This window comes from Erinaceus europaeus, chromosome 11, assembly GCF_950295315.1.
Source record: "Erinaceus europaeus chromosome 11, mEriEur2.1, whole genome shotgun sequence".
Lineage (NCBI taxonomy): Eukaryota > Metazoa > Chordata > Mammalia > Eulipotyphla > Erinaceidae > Erinaceus > Erinaceus europaeus.
The window spans coordinates 33691424-33708056 of NC_080172.1; the positions used below are offsets into that span (position 1 = coordinate 33691424).

The 16633-nt window shown below is 38.0% G+C and overlaps 1 protein-coding gene across 1 annotated transcript in view; it reads left to right on the plus strand.

The window, feature by feature from the left end:
• The window catches only part of MAN2A1 (mannosidase alpha class 2A member 1), a 232810-nt gene that overhangs the window by 18677 nt on the left and 197500 nt on the right, over positions 1–16633 (plus strand). Inside the window, exon 2 of the mRNA XM_007529199.3 lies at positions 15347–15604. Coding sequence (XP_007529261.1) covers positions 15347–15604 — 258 coding nt within the window. The remainder of the gene's footprint in view (positions 1–15346; positions 15605–16633) is intronic.

Sequence of the window (16633 nt, forward strand, 5' to 3'; positions counted from 1 at the left end):
GTTCTTAACATAGGAGCAGAGATGTTAAAAGGAAACAACTAAGTTCTGGTAAATGGCCTAGTTCAAGCTAAATGAAGGATGTAGAGCAGAAGGTAGTCTTTTCTGATTGTTTAGACTTTTTGTGGGAGAAACAAAACATGCCTAGTAGAAGAACAATGTTTCCACAGGCTGGAATCATGAGAGAGCTTGGCACCATGATAAGAGGTGAGGATTATAGTTTGATTTAGTATATAGTGCTCTTATACAGAGAAATGGGGGCAAAGATGGTAGATAGTTTGGGTTCATGTTGTGAATTTTTCTGAATGCTAGTTTGTCAAGTTAGGAGTTTGATGATAGTGAAACATTTGATGTTATTGAGTATATCATGAAGCTATTTGAGAAAACCAGTGCTTGAGAATTAATTTCATAGAAAATTTTAGACATGGAAGGGAGCTAAGAGAATGTTCAATCTGGATTATTCTGGTAGCAGTGTGTAGGAAGACTCAGAAGCAGAAAGGCAGCTGAGAATCTGTTTGTGATAATACAGACATAAGGCAGTAAATCCCTGTACCAGTATTGCATTGGCTAGCATCAAGAGGGAGGAGGAAAATGTCTTCACATTTTATAAAAAGCAGCAGCAGGACTTTGTAACAGATTTGATAAAGGGTAATGATGGGTGGCTTGAGTGAAAAAAAAAATCTACCTTTTTCATTTGGGGCATTTGAAAGCTGTTTGTTTTGTTTCTTTTCTTTTTTTTTTTTTTACCAGAGCACTGCTCAGCTCTGGCTTACGGTGGTGCAGGGGATTGAACCTGGGACTCTGGAGCCTCAGGCATGAGAGTCTCTTTGCATAACCATTATGCTATCTACCCCTGCCCAAGCTGTTTGTTTTGTTTGCAGAAGGGTATAGTTTAGAAGATAAACTGATTCGGGAAGTCAAATGCAGGTTTCATTTATGATAAGGTGGACATCAGTGGAAATTCCCATGGGCTGGAGAGATGAGGGGGCAGGTAGATATCGAGATCAGGGAAAGGAAATGCTGATCTGGTGGGTATAAGCATAGAGGAGAATGAATCGACTCATTTTGTACTATGTTTTTTTTTTTTTTGGGGGGGGTCTATGTTTTGTGAGGAGAGAGAGCAGAGAGCCAAATACATTTCTTATACCCAAATGCTATGCCTCTTAACATTATTGTGTAGCAGGTGCTAATAAAAAGAAGCAGCTTGTATTCAAATAGGAATCAGTTCATTGATCAGCATACCTAAGAAAAGATAAGGAAGGATTTCAATGAAGTATTTTAGTAGGCAACTTAAAAATAAATTGCTTCTCAGCTTTAGCTCAAATTCTGGAACTAAATTATTTCTTTGTCTATAGCTTAGAAAATAAATGAGAGAGATAGAGACAGAGAGACAGAGACAGTAGGGAAGGGAGGAGGGAGAACACTATGGTTATTAAGATTCAGAAGACCAAGTATGGGCCTGGGAAGAAAGCTTAATGGTTATGCATTAGACTCTCTTGCCTGAAGCTCCAAATTCACAGGTTCAGTCCCCAGCACCAGTATAAACCATACCTGAGCAGTGCTCTAGTCTCTCATTCACTTACTTCTCTTTTACTCTCTGTATCTCACATAAATACATGAGTAAATAACCAAATAAAAACAAAAGGCCTAGTATGTTCCTCATGTTTTCTAAGTACCATGTAAGTCATAGCTCAAGGTTGTTTTAAAGATCAGAGAAACTGCTTTGAACACCACCCATTTGGTTGGTGACTGATGACCCTGTACCTCTGCCTTTCACTTTAGTTTCATTAGAGGTACAAGACATTTCTGTGACTCGAAGGGAGGTAATCTAATTATTATTTAAAAGAAAAAGATTTGAGAAGAGTTCTAGAAATTTGCATTCTTTATTCATTTTGGTAGCTGATAATACCATATTTAGAAGTTCTGTGTTATTATACTTAATATATTTAGGTTTTTAAAATAATTTTATTTGTTAGTAATAGTTTGTTACAAGATTGTAAGATTGCAGTGTCTAGTTCCACAGTACACCCTTCATCATAAATTTTGCTTCATTATTATCTTTGTTCTGTAATAATATAATATTCTATGGACTATTACGTTTGTCCTCTACCAGTTGAGTTACCCCTCCAGGTTCCCTACATGCAGAAATTCTTAACAAAACATTAACAAATAACTTAAACAGCACATTAAAATGTTCACACACTATCATATTGCATTTATCTCTGGGATACAAAGATGATTTAACATATGCAAATCAATAAACATGCTAAATAGACTGATAGAGTGAGAGAAAAATCACCTGATCATCTCAACAGATACAGAAAAACATTTGACAAAATTCAGCATAACATGATCAAGAAATAGAATAAACATTTCCAAAGTAGTAAAAGTCACATAAGCCCACAGCTAATACCATATTCAAAGATGAAAAACATTCAAAACTTTTCATCTAAGATCAGGAATAAGACAGCAGTGTCCAACCTCACCACTCCTAAAAGTCCAAACCAGAGCAATCTGTTGAAAAAATTAAAGCCAAAAATAAATAAAATAAATAAATAAAACTCTTTGTCTACAGGTAATATAAATCTTGTTATATAAATTACTAAAGCCTTCATCAAAAACTGTTAGAACCGTTAAAGAAACTCAGTAATTTTTTAAGTACCAGCTCAACGTACATCAACCAACTGTTCATGCACACTAACAACAAAATATCCCAACAGTAAACAGTGCCATTCAGAAATGCATCAAAAAGAAATTAAACAGCTAAGAATAAATATGAGGAGAAGTGCTAGCTGATGACGAACATTGCCAGTCCCTGTTCAGGCGCCATGCTAGCTGATGACGCACATTGCCAGTCCCTGTTCAGGTGCCATTTGGCGGTCCCAGTTCGGGGTGCCCAGGGCGCCAGTATGCTTTCTTCTTTTAGCATTTGCCCTTCTTCCGTAGCCAGTCAACAGCGTCAGATTGAGCCTGATGTAAAGTTTCGAGACCTCCTTTGAATCTGGAGAGGTGGCAGTCATTGACTATGTGGGTCATAGTCTGTCTGTAGCCGCAGGGGCAATTCGAGTCGTCTCTGGCTCCCCAGCGGTGGAACATAGCAGCGCACCGGCCATGGCCTGTTCGATTGAGGAGGGCCCAATCATAACGTGCTAGGTCAAAGCCGGGTTGACGCCTGCAGGGGTCTGTGATGAGGTGTTTGTTCTTTACCTCAGCTGACTGCCAGTATGCTGGGCTAGCTTCACAAGTGGGAGACAGATGACCAGGGACTCACGGCTGAGCTGGGAAGCAGTATCTCGTTTATTAATCAGATACATTGCCTTTTATGCATCTCTTCACCTGAAGTGACAAGGGAAAGGAAATGACTAGGAGAGGGGGTGGAGCAAAAAAAGAGCACCAACAGAACATAGAAAGCTTCCATCTAACAAGTGGGGATTAAACCAATACCCTGCAGGCAGGACGGGACCCAGGTAAAACAGTGATTATGTAAATAGACCACAGCCTCAAGCAATGTAACAGAAGGGGTTTTAGAAGCAGAATTTAGAAGCATACCAACAGCACATAGTGAATGGCAGGCACATATTACCATATATAAGAACCTTGGTTCAAGCCCTACTCCCCAGCTGCAGAGGGGAAGCTTCTGCACAGGGTAGTGGAGCAGTGCTGTAAGTGTCTCTCTTTCTCTCTCTCTACTCTTCCCTTCCCAAGTTCTTTCCTTTGTATCCAAAAAGAAAAAGAGGGCTCTGGGAGCCTTGAGTTTATCATGCAGGAACCTAACCCCAGCCATAACCCTAGTTGCAGAAGAAAAGGGAAAAAATAAAAGAAAAAAAAAAAAGAAATGCAAGGAGGTGAAAGATCTACACAATAACAAGCTATTAAGATTCTGATGGAGGGAGTTGGACTGTAGTACAGTAAGGACCGGTGTAAGGATCCCAGTTCAAGCCCCTGACTCCCCACCTGCAGGTGAGTCGCTTCACAATTGGTGAAGCAGGTCTGCAGGTGCCTATCTTTCTCTCCCCCTCTCTGTCTTCCCCTCCTCTCTTCATTTCTCTCTGTCCTATCCAACAACAACAACAATAATAACTACAACCATAAAACAACAAGAGCAACAAATGGAAAAATAAATATTAAAAAAACAAACAACAACAAAAAGAAAAATTCTGATGGGGACAAAATGAAGGCACACACACAAGTGGAAAAGGGAGCCTGTGTTCTTGAATTGGTAGAATTATTTTTTTCAAATGTCCATATTAAATAAGGCAGTCCTGGGAAAGAACAACAAAACCTTGAGAATCCATATTTCCTGATTCCAAACTGTATTACAGAGCTGTCAGAATCAAAACAGGAAAAGGAGCAGCAGGAAAGGAAAAGTAGCCTCTATTTTTGCTGGGGCAGTGGGAGAGAATAATGGGTAGCATTTTGGAAAAATAGGGAATACTGAGGAACAGACAAGGAGTGAAGGTTCTGTTCCGGAATTATTAAATAATTCTATGGTGCTGTTAGGTAGTTCAGGCAAATGCATAAAAACTGGAGTGGTCAGTGTACATATGAACTTAAAGTGGTGTGAACGAATGGGATTACCTATAGGGAGTACAGAGACCAGTCCTTTATAGTTAGAAAGTCTCACCAGGCAGTTCTCACACCTCCCCAGTTAGGAACCACTGCATTAAAGCTAAATATAAGAACTAGAATTTGGTAAAAGAGACTCAGTATTTCCAGCAGGAGTGTCACCACTACTGAAGTAGTTCCAAGTCCACTGGCACTTTTCAACTACACAGAAAAAAGTCCTGCTATTTAATCAGAACTCAGGCACCACACAGCAAGACATGTATTTTATAAAATGACGAGTAACCACCCCACCCTTTAAGATACGTAGTACTGAGGCCAAAGAGTGTGAACTGGAACTGTGGCCACAGTAAGGTGTGTAACTCTAATACATCACCACTACAGTTAAAAAATGATATCTATGAGTATTTTTCAGACCCAGAGCTTATCACGCCGGAGTGCCCTTCCTCCAAGGTATAATTTTGGTGTCTTGCATTTGTTCACTTGAAGAAATGAGTATCCTTAACATATGAGAGGTACGAACACTTAGTTATATAATACCTGACCAAAACACAAGAGCAGTCTTTGCCCTAGCAAATCACTATTAATACTCACACACTTACCTAGGGGTGATAGTATCAGGTACTTAGGTATAGGTGTCAAGTGACTATGAAAATCAGAGCTAGGATGACTACAAGTTCACCATTCCTTGCCATGATAGGGAACCCCAAAAGATTCATGGCTGCACCAGCATCTAACCACTTTGCAGCTGCCAGAATCACTTTAGAGAATCCTAGTGGTCACCTGGAGTAACTCTAGATAATAGTATTTGCCCAGACACCATCATACAGCTCTGTCCCCACAGATATGTATTACTTAGATTAGAACCAAATGGCCTCACCCATACCCCCAGCCCAGTGAAGCTATACAAAAACCACCTCTGACTGTGGAAGCATTCTAGGCACCAAGCTACTAATAAAGTGAAATTGCACAAAACACATCTTTTTCCTCATCAGCTGATTTCACTGTTCTGCATTGTTTTTTTTCCCCCAAGGAGAGAGGAAGGGAGTGGGTGGGGAGATGGGGGGGGGAGAGGGAGAGGGAGAGAGAGAGAGACAAAAGGAGGGGAGGGAGGGGGTAGGGAGAGAGAACATATAGCACTGGAGTTTCCTCTGGGGTTGTGATACTCTTGTATTCTGAAGTTCAAACCTGAACCAGGTTCAGGGCAAGCCAGGCATGCTACAAAGTAAGCTCTTTCCATGTTATTTTTGAAATGATTATTAGAAAGTCTAAAATGTAGAGTAAAATGTTCAAGTGATAAAATACTTTCATACAGCACAGTTTTATTACTTTCAAATGTATTAACTGCAATTAAGTGGTGCTAAGCACATTTAGTGTTGATTAATAGAATTGTTTAATTCAGTACCTCTCAGACTTCTACAGAATATTACTGTTTTTTTAAATTAAATTTTCAAACACTGACTTTCCTTCTAAAATGTATTTCTGTTCTTATAGTAGCACTGTAAGATAACATAGCAATAGTGTATCACACTCAGGAAAATACATGAGATTTCATGTACTTTAATAATTCCCAGGGATCAGGATCATGTTGTCATATGTCACCTGATCAATGACTTGACTTTAGGTCTGTATTGAAATATGTTATATGCTTTTTTATATATGCCTGTCTCTTGTATGCAGTGATTTATTATGCACTGCCTATTTGTACTACCTAACTCATTTTATGTGGGTCTGCTGATCCAAGTTCTATTCATATATTATAATTATACACAAGTTAATTTTGATAAACAAAATCTGAATATAAAAAGTGAATAGTTGCCAGTAGCAGAGGAAAACAAGTCACTCGTAACAGTACAAACTTAGTAAAATAAATTAAATTGCCTTGTTAAAGATGTATTTTTCATACAAAAATGGCTTGGGGGAGCTTCTGAAGACATGATTGTAGTAAATAGATAATCAATCTGCCTTCAGTCTTATACTATTTCCTAGATACTTATACTATTTCCTAGATTTCTTTTTATATGTATTTATTGTGAAGTATAGCTTTAAGTTCAATATTTCCTTATTATAGTCTCCGTGGATAATCTGTTCATTGTTGAAAATGAGGCATAACGTTCTCTGGTAGTGATGTATGTTTCTCCCTTCAGATCTGTTAATATCTGTATACTATGCTTAGGCAGTGTATATTTAAGACTTATATAATTAATAACTTGAACCCTTTATAAGTGTATTATGGCCTTGACTCTAGCTTTTGGTTTAGTTTATTTTGCTGTCCTCATTCTATTTTGGTTTCCAGTGTATGGGATATAAATTTTTCATCCTGTCAGTTTGAGTCGTTCTGTATCCCTGAAGTTGTAGTGAGTTTCTTGATATTTAGGTTGTTTTTTTTTCCCTCATCTAGCAACTCTTAAGTGTTTCAATTGGAGTTTTCAGTTAGAGTATTATTCATAAATCAGCACTTACTAATGCTTCCTTTATAGTTTTATTTCTTTAATGTAAAAAATGTAAAGATTTAATTATTAATGATAGAGAGAACCAGAACATCATTCTGGCATATATGATGCCAGGAATTGAACTCAGGACCTTATGCTTTTTATAAGTAATAGCACTTATACTGTACCATATCCTGGGCTGCATCTTTATTCTTCTGTTTCATAGTTTCCTTGTTCCTTCCTTCCTCTTTTGTTGACTTCTTTTGTTACTTGATGGTTTTCTGTAGTTTTGTATGTTTAGATTCTTTTCTCTTTATTGTTGTGAATTTATTATAGCTTTTTATATTTTGTTTACTGTAAGACTATATAAAACCTTTTGCAGTCCTGTAAATCAACATTTCCTCAACAAACTGATATAAAACTTAAATAAAAAACCTTTTGTGGATACAGTAGTTCACTTGATAATGATAACAGACTAACTTCAGCTACATACAAGTTACTTTTTTGTTCACTTTTTTTCCTGATGTCACAGATTACCTTTTATTTATTTATTTTCCCTTTTTGTTGCCCTTGTTTTTATCATTGTTGTGGTTATTATTATTGCTGTTATTGATGTTGTTGTTGCCGAATAGGACAGAGAGAAATGGAGAAAGGAAGGAAAGACAGAGGGGGAGAGAAAGACAGACACCTGTAGACCTGCTTCACCGCTTATGAAGCAATGCACCCTGCAGGTGGGAGCCAGGGCCTCAAACCAGGATCCTTACACAGGTCCTTGCACTTTGCGCCACATGTGCTTGTCTATTATATTAAACAGTTTTATTACAGTATTTCATGGAGAGGATATTTATGTTGATGACCTGTGAGTTTTCTTTTCTTTTTTTAAAGCTTTTTTCTTAACTGTGTTTATTTACTATATAGAGACAGCAAGAAATTGAGAGGGTAGGGGGAGATAGGGAGAGAGAGAGAGAGAGACACCTGCAGCCCTGCTTTATGGCTTTTGAAGCTTTTCCCCTGCAGGTGGGGACTGGGCCCTTGTGCACTGTAATGTGCCCTCAACCAGATATTCCACACCGCCACCACCCCCTCCCATGAGCTTTCAGAACTTAAGTTTTTTGCCTTTCAGAAAGTTTTCTTTTTGCCTTTCTCGGTGTCTTCTAGAACTCTATTAGCTTATAAATTGGTTATTTTGTTGGTACTCATATCTGTTAAACCCTTTTAATTCTTTTTTCTCTTCTTTTGATGGATAATTTCAGCTGAGTTGTCATCAAACTTAATCATTTTATTTCCTTGGTCAAGTGAGATATTAAAGCTTTTATTGACTTACATATTTTAATGTATTCGTTAGCTTCAAATTTTGTTTGATATTTACATAATATTTTCTCAGTTTGTTCTTATGTTATTTTCCTGGTATTAACTTATCTGTGTTCTCTTATAGCAGCCTGAACATTTTTAGAACCATCATTCTAATTTTTTAAAATAATTTTTATTTATAAAAAGGAAACACTGACAAAGACCATAGGATAAGAGGGTACAACTCCACACAATTCCCACTACCAAAATTTCATATCCCATCCCCTCTCCTGATAGTTTTCTATTCTTTGTCCCTCTGGGAGTATGGACCAAGGGACATTATGGTGTGCAGAAGGTGGAAGGTCTGGCTTCTGTAATTGCTTCCCCACTGAACATGGGTGTTGGCAGGTTGATCCATACTCCCAGCCTGTCTTCACTCTTTCCCTAGTGGACTGGGCCTCTGGGGAGGCAGGGCTCCAGGACACATTGGTGGGGTCATCTGTCCAGGGAAGTCCAGTTGGCATCACAGTAGCATCTGCAACCTGGTGGTTGAAAAGAGAGTTAATATACAAAGCTAAGGGGAGTTGGGCAGTAGCACAGCGGGTTAAGTGCAAGTGGCGCAAAGTGCAAGGACTGACAAGGATCCCAGTTCGAGCCCCCAACTCCCCACCTGCAGGGGAGTCGTTTCACAGGTGGTGAAGCAGGCCTGCTGGTGTCTGTCTTTCTCTCCCTCTCTATCTTTCCCTCCTCTTCCCATTTTTCTCTGTCCTATCCAACAACAATAATAACTACAACAATAAAACAACAAGGGCAACAAAAAGGAATAAATAAAAAATAAATGAAAAGCTAAACAAATTGTTGACCAGTCATGGACCTAAAGGCTGGAATAGTGTAGATGAAGAGTGTGTGTGTGTGTGGGGGGGTTCCTCCATTTTGTAGATAACTAGTAGGCATATTTTAGTTATATTCCAAAGGGCCTATGATTATTCTAGATTTTTTTTTTCTGAGCTGTGCATCTGATATGCAGGTGGATCTAAGTTATTGTCTGGGAAGATGATGTTATGGCTGGAAAAAGGACCAGAAAGCTGGATCAGGGAAGAGAGAAGCTCCCAAATAGGGAAAAGTTGTATAAATATTGTTGACTGAAAACTCCATCGATTTTATCTGATCGGGATCCCATATTCAGCTTAGGAGCTGATGTGACCTCTGCATCCCTGTAGATCTGAGCTCACATTCTGTGGTCATGAGTAGGAATGTTCCAAGCTGCCTAAAAATCAGATAACTCTGTTATCTCCATTTCTTTCAGAGGAGTTACTGGCCATGTACTGTAGTTTTATTTTTTATTATTGGGATCATGTTTCTTTCATTCATTTTGACCTCTGTAGCCTCTGTAAGTATCTTTCTGAAGAAGGAGTTACCTATTCCAAATTTGTTAATAAGTTCAGGATGTCTCATCTCTAGTGACTTACAGGGCTACATGAAGTATATAACTTTTCCAAGTGTAGTGGGTATGATATCAGCAAGACTCAGACCTTTGGAGTCCACAGTATCAACAACTGTGAAGTCCTTGGTGATGCAGAGGGGTATCTACAGCAGTTGCATGGTCTGTTTAAGTTCCTTGGTGGTACCCTCAGGCCCAATAGCTAGGGTCCAGTAAAGATAGTGGTGACGGAGTACACACACAACATTTGCATTGTTGGGGTCAGCTGTAGATGCTTGAGCCATATAGTTAAAACAGATGAACAGAGTATGCATTTTTGTGAATTGATGTTATCCTTTAGGGGACTTGAAGGATGACATCCTTAATGGCCTTTATTTGGCTGTATCCTCTTAAATGTTTCACTGACATGTCCTCAAGTTAGAGAAAAACAGGTATCAAATTCTGGCTGATCACCAGAATTACCTGTGGATTTAATTTACACTGATCCTGTTTGTCTCTGAATTTTTTTCTTTCAAAAGTTTGTGATAGCAGTTACTTTTGTTTGTTTCATTTTTCCTTTTACCAGATGCACAGTAAATCAAATATTGCTATCTTCCTCTCTCCTCCCCCACGCCTCAATAGCATAACTCTATGGTCTCCCTATAGAACTGGTTAACAATTCAAAGAATGAAATAATTTTCTTTCTTCCTTTCTTTCTTTCATTCTTTCTTTCTTTCTTTCTTTTCTTTTTTGCCACACAGAAAAATAGTCTTTTTCTTTTTCTAATAAATAAAGAGACAGCCAGAAATGGAGAGGGAAGAGGGTGATAGACGGGGAGAGAGACAGAGAGACACCTGCAGCCCTGCTTCACCACTTGTGAAGCTTTCTCCCTGCAGGTGAGGACCTTGAGCTCAAACCTGGGTCCTTGAGCACAGTAGCATTTGCGCTCAACCAGGTGAGCCACCACCTGGCCCTGGGGAATTAATGTTTTACATTTGACAGTAAATACAATAGTTTGTACATGCATAACATTTCCCAGTTTTCCATATAACAATACAGCCCCCACTAGGTCCTCTGTCATCCTTTTTGGACCTGTATTCCCCTACCCTACCCCACCCCAAAATAGTCTTTTTCAGTGTCATCATCAATACCTTTGACTCGTCAGCATGATTGAAACATTATCTATGATTTCTGTTAGCAGAGTTAGGATGCATCCTTTTAAGGGCATACTACTATTATCTGTCATTTGTATAAAACTTGCATATGAGGTATATGTATTTTGAAAAATTTAGCTGTTCGGAGGAAAATAACCCAGTGCATAGTTTAAAGAACGCTTTTCATTAGAGCATTATACTGACATATCTGTAGGGCACAATTTTCTTTATGGACTTTAATTCAGTGCAGAATTTCAGGTACTTATCATTGTATCTTTAAAGCTACATTGAGATTAAAAGTTACCTTTAGTGCCTGAAGGATCCTTTTTCACCAAATATCCATCTCCTGCAATGTTTATTTTGAATACTACTCTTATCCATGGGTTATGGGACAAGAGCCATAGTAAAACTATTCCCAGAAGGAGCCATCTACTTTTTCAGTGTGTGCTTGCTGAATACAGCTTTATGGTATGCTTCACTCCAAAATGATCTTTTTTTGAAAGCACCGAAATATCTGGGGAAAATTCATGAACCATATATTAATTTACACACTGGAAGTATCCTATAAAACTTGTGACACCTTTAAAAACTCCAAGCCAATGGAATTTAGACTAAGTTAAGATTTTATTTTATGGAATTGTGTAGTTTTACTCCAAGCAAGAAGAGTCTTGTTCTTGTTCTGCTCATTAGAGGAATTTAACTGTCTTATGCTACTATAATGATTGCAGACATCACTGGGGTAGACTATTCTGTCTGGGAAATATTGACAGCATTCATAAGAAGGAATTTCAAAGAAGTACAGTGTTGTATTTTGATTATGAGTGAAGAACAGTATTTCCCTTATTTCAGACAGCCTTTGATAGCATGCCTTTTAAGAAAGTATATACAGGGTAGTCAGCTGTGTGACTGAATATTTAAAACAATTTTTTTATTTATTTAAAAACGGAGACATTAACAAAACCATAGGGTAAGAGAGGTACAACTCCATACAATTCCCACCACCAGATCTCTGTATCTCATCCCCTCCCCTGATAGCTTTCCTATTCTTTATCCCTATGGGAGTAGGGACCCAAGGTCATTGTGGGATGCAGAAGGTTGATGGTCTGGCTTCTGTAATTGCTTCCCCACTGAACATGAGCAGTGACTGGTTGATCCATACTCCCAGCCTGCCTCTTTTTTTTCCCTAGTAGGTTGGGACTCTGGGGGAAGTGGAGATCCAGGACATATTGGTGGGGTTGTCTGTCCAGGGGAGTCTGGTCGGCATCATGCTAGCATGTGGAACTTGGTGGCTGAAAAGAGAGTTAACATACAAAGCCAAACAAATTGTTGAACAGTCATGAACCTTAAGGCTGGAATAGTGCAGATGAAGTGTTGTGTGTGGGGGGTGTCCTCCATTTCGTAGATAGCTAGTAGGCATATTTTAGTTATATTTCAAAGGGCCTGTAGCTATACTAGGGTTTTTTTGTTTGATTTTTTCTTTGAGCTTAAAATCTGATATGCAGGTGGATCTAAGTTATTGTCTAGGGAGTTGATGTCATGGCTGGAAAAGGGACAGAAAGCTGGATCAGGGAAGAGAGTAGCTCCCGAATATGGGGAAGGGGTACAAATGTGACTGAATATTTTTATCTTTCCTGGCTTATGCCAAGGGTCTCCCTTTGGTCTTTCTGTTGAGAACTGTCCTGTCAATATCGATGTGTAGTCAATAAAGTTTTGTGAGATACTACTGTTCAGCATCTTCACTGACCTGAAATCTGTGTGGTTCACTTAGCCTCTTTTTTGAGTCCTGAGTTGGTGTTGCACTAGTTCATTAAGTTTTCTTTTGCTTTGTCAATTCTAGTGGTGAACTGATTCGTATTCTATTTCTGCTTTCTCCAAGGGAAACAGTGCTTATCATACCAAAGGAGTTCTTTGCTAAAATCTTGACAGTTCTTCCCCTTTGTACTCTAATAAACAGGCATCAGAGTTTTACCTTGTAGAGACCTCTCACACTACTGTAGATGTGACAGTTGTCTAAAAAGATGACATGTTTGATGTGTAGCAGGTTATTTTTGTCACATACCCTGAGATAGAGAGGTGTGTAAGTGTATCTTTTAGATCTGTTGAAGTTGAAGTCCACATTTATCCTGTACCTTTTGCCTTTTAGCAACAGGTCTTTGGATATTCATCTCCACTGTGGACTCTTCCCTATCTCACTCCCCCCAAAGAAAATTTGCTGCTACTAATTTACTTTTACTTTCTTTCTTTCTTTTTTCTCTTTTTGCTTTCCACTGGAACTTTGGGACTTCACAGCTCCATGACAATGTTTTCAGATAGAAGAGACAGAGACTGAGAGACATAAGTAGAACGGGAAAGACAACACAGCATAGAAGCTTTTCCTAGTGTTGTGAGGGCTGGTCTTAAACTTAGGCTGCACATATGATAACACTGACATACTTACTATTCCAGTGAGCTGTCTGGCCAGCCTTGATGATTTACTTTGAATTTTGACCATTTTTTCTGATTCCAAGATACCTTCCATAATTCCTACAGGCTTCTATTTTTGCACAGTTGCTGAAATTGGTCTTTTGGCTGATAAGTTTGTTGACTTCTTTCTTCCCCCTGTCAAATTGTCCAGTAGTCTGGGAGCAGAAGTTGTGCTCCTTCCAATCTCTTCATTATAAAACTAACCAGTATTTATACCAGACTTAAAAAAAAAATACAAATGTTCATAAGCAGTTTGTACCATCTTGTCTATAGGCTTCTATGGTTTAATTAAAAAAAAAAAAAGAACATGCCGTGCATACTTTTTTCCCCCATGGGGAAAGATACCACAGTACTGAAGTCTCCTTCAGTAGGATGGGTGTTGGGCTTGAACCTTGGTCATGAACATGACAAAGGCAAAAAAGTGTACTATCCTAGTGAGCTATCTTGCTGGCTCTGTATATGACATTTTGTTGTATATTATTCTTAAATTACTTTTTTAAAAATTTTACCTTTTTATGTATCTTATTTATTTATTGGATAGAAATCAAGAGGGGACAGAGAGAGAGGGAAAGAGACACCTGCAGCACTGCTTCACTGCTTATGAAGTTTTCTCCCTGCAGGTAGGGGGTAAGGGCTTGAATCTGGGTCCTGGGCCGTGGTAATGTGTGTGCTCAACTGGGTGTGCCAGTATCTGCCCCCCCCCCCTTCTATGATGAATCTCTTGATAGAACCTTCCCATCTATGTCTGTTTTTCATGAATTCATATCTTTACATTTTCAGTGACGGAAAACTATTCCATAATGTAGATGAACCATTTGACCAGTGCTTTACTTTTAGGTGATTTCCCTTATACCTTTTACCTTCTTCCTTCGGTCTACCTATTACTTACTGGTTAAAGAATTATTTATGGGAGTTGGGCGGTAGCGCAGTGGGTTAAGTGCAGGTGATGGAAAGCGCAAGGACTGGAGTATGGATCCCGGTTCGAGCCCCCAGCTCCTCACCTGCAGGGGAGTCGCTTCACAGGCGGTGAAGCAGGTCTGCAGGTGTCTGTCTTTCTCTCCCACTCTCTGTCTTCCCCTCCTTTCTCTGTCTTATCCAACAATGATGACATCAATAACAACAATAACTACAACAATAAAACAACAAGGGCAACAAAAAGGAATAAATAATAAATATTTTTTTTAAAAAAGAATAATTTATTTTCATTTTTTTGGGGGAGGCATGTTCAGAGTAGTTGTACTCTTGATGCCTTAGGTTTGCTGCCCTGCAATTCCATATGCCAGAGTTAAGCAGTGCTCTGATCTTTTTCTCCCTATTATAAAAATATTAAGTAGCTCTTAGAAAATCTTTAAACATCACAGTATAAATGTGATGTGAATAACTTATAATGTGGTTACTTGGAGAATGTTTATGCCAGTCCCATATATATATATATATATATATATATATATATATATATATATATATATATATATGTAACTTGGAGTTCACTAGTTGATTCTTTATGATGGTATTTCTTAATTAGGATTGTTTACTATTGTTGCTGATTGAGATGGAATCATCTTTTTCAGGTCCCTGTTCATGACTTTTGATCTTTGTGCATAACTAGAATCAGCTCTTCTTAAAGTTAAAAGTTCAGTGCATAACTAGAATCAACTCTTCTTAAAGTTAAAAGTTCATGCTTGAACATGATATGCTATTGTATTTAGTGATTTTCAAGACACAGAGCTTTTTTAGACCCAGTCCTGGGGTAATAGGAACTATATCTCAAAATATTTTGGGGCCTTCTGTTATATACTTTAAAATATGATTAAACAAAGATTGCAGCTGTGGAGGAGATTTTCTGCTCTGAATTGGTATTTCAACATTGCCAGCTGTTCCTGTTTTCTGTGATCCCTCTTATCTGGGTGGAAAGTGAAGGGTGAGTGGTTGCCCTCTTGGGCAGGCACATAATTTAAAAAAAAATGTGTGTGTCTCCGCAGAGCTATATTAGTTTCATATAGCTGCCTTTTTCCTTTTTATTGTAGGGCCAGCTCTCAATGTTGCAAGAAAAAATAGACCATTTGGAGCGTTTGCTAGCTGAGAATAATGAGATCATCTCAAATATTAGAGACTCAGTCATCAATTTGAGTGAGTCTGTGGAAGATGGTTCGAAAAGTTCACAAGGCAATTTCAGCCAAGGTGCTGGCTCACCTCTTCTGCCATCAAAACCACTGGCCCTCACAGTCGACCCTGAAGATTGCTCCTTTGCTACACAAAGCAGAAGTCAGAACTTAGACATGCAGGTGATGTATGCACTTGAATAATCACTCTCCCCCACCCCACTCCCAGCTTTTTACATTTTGTTGATATTATTCTAACTTTGTTATTCTGTCTGGATTCTTGCTACTATTTTGGTAAAGTGATTTGACTAGTCGTGTGATCACTAATGTTCTTGTTAATGATGGGATTCTTTAATTTTATATGTTTCCCATTTTTTCTGAGTGTTTCATACTTTATGAATGTTCCCTTACTGCATTTTTCTTGGGTCTCTTTTTTTCTTTTGCAGAAATTGAAGATTTTTGAAGTTTTAAATTTAGCTAAAGAGTCCCCCCACCCCAATCTTCGGAGAAGACATAAAATTCCATTTTTATTATGTCTGTTAAATACATTATAGGTCTCACAGTAGATTTATTTTTGCTGTGTATCTCTTTGTAAGAGGGAAGAGAATATTCTAGGGTTGTGCTGATCACACATGACTTGACTGCTTGAAATGTGGCTGGCTTGAATTAAGAGGTATTATAGTATAAATGACACAAACAGTGTTTAAGACTTAATATGGGAAATTAATCTAATACACTCCTATAATATCTGCTGAGATGGTGTTATTTCAAATAATAATATTATATTAATCAATATTATAATAGTAATAATTATATCAATTACAATAATATTAATAATATAATTAAATTAATTAATATTAATAATGTATTATTAATATTATATTTGAATAATATTATTTCAATGGTATTATTTTATTACATTAAATAAAATACATCATTAAAATTTATTTAAGAGAAAATATTAAATTCTGTCTTGGCCATGCATTATTTCTCTTAGACATTATATTTCTAATCCTGTTCTAGAAGGTAATAGACTTGAAAGCTAGAGTCAGAGCAGACTTTTGCCTTACAAAGTGGGCCACTCGTATTTCCTCTGTGCTGCAAATAAGCAGAAGTTTAATCTTATTTATCTTAAACCAGAAACTGGAACTTGGTGTGAATCTTTTAAAGGAGGACAAGATGAGTTGACTGTGGTCTTGTTTTCAAATAGAA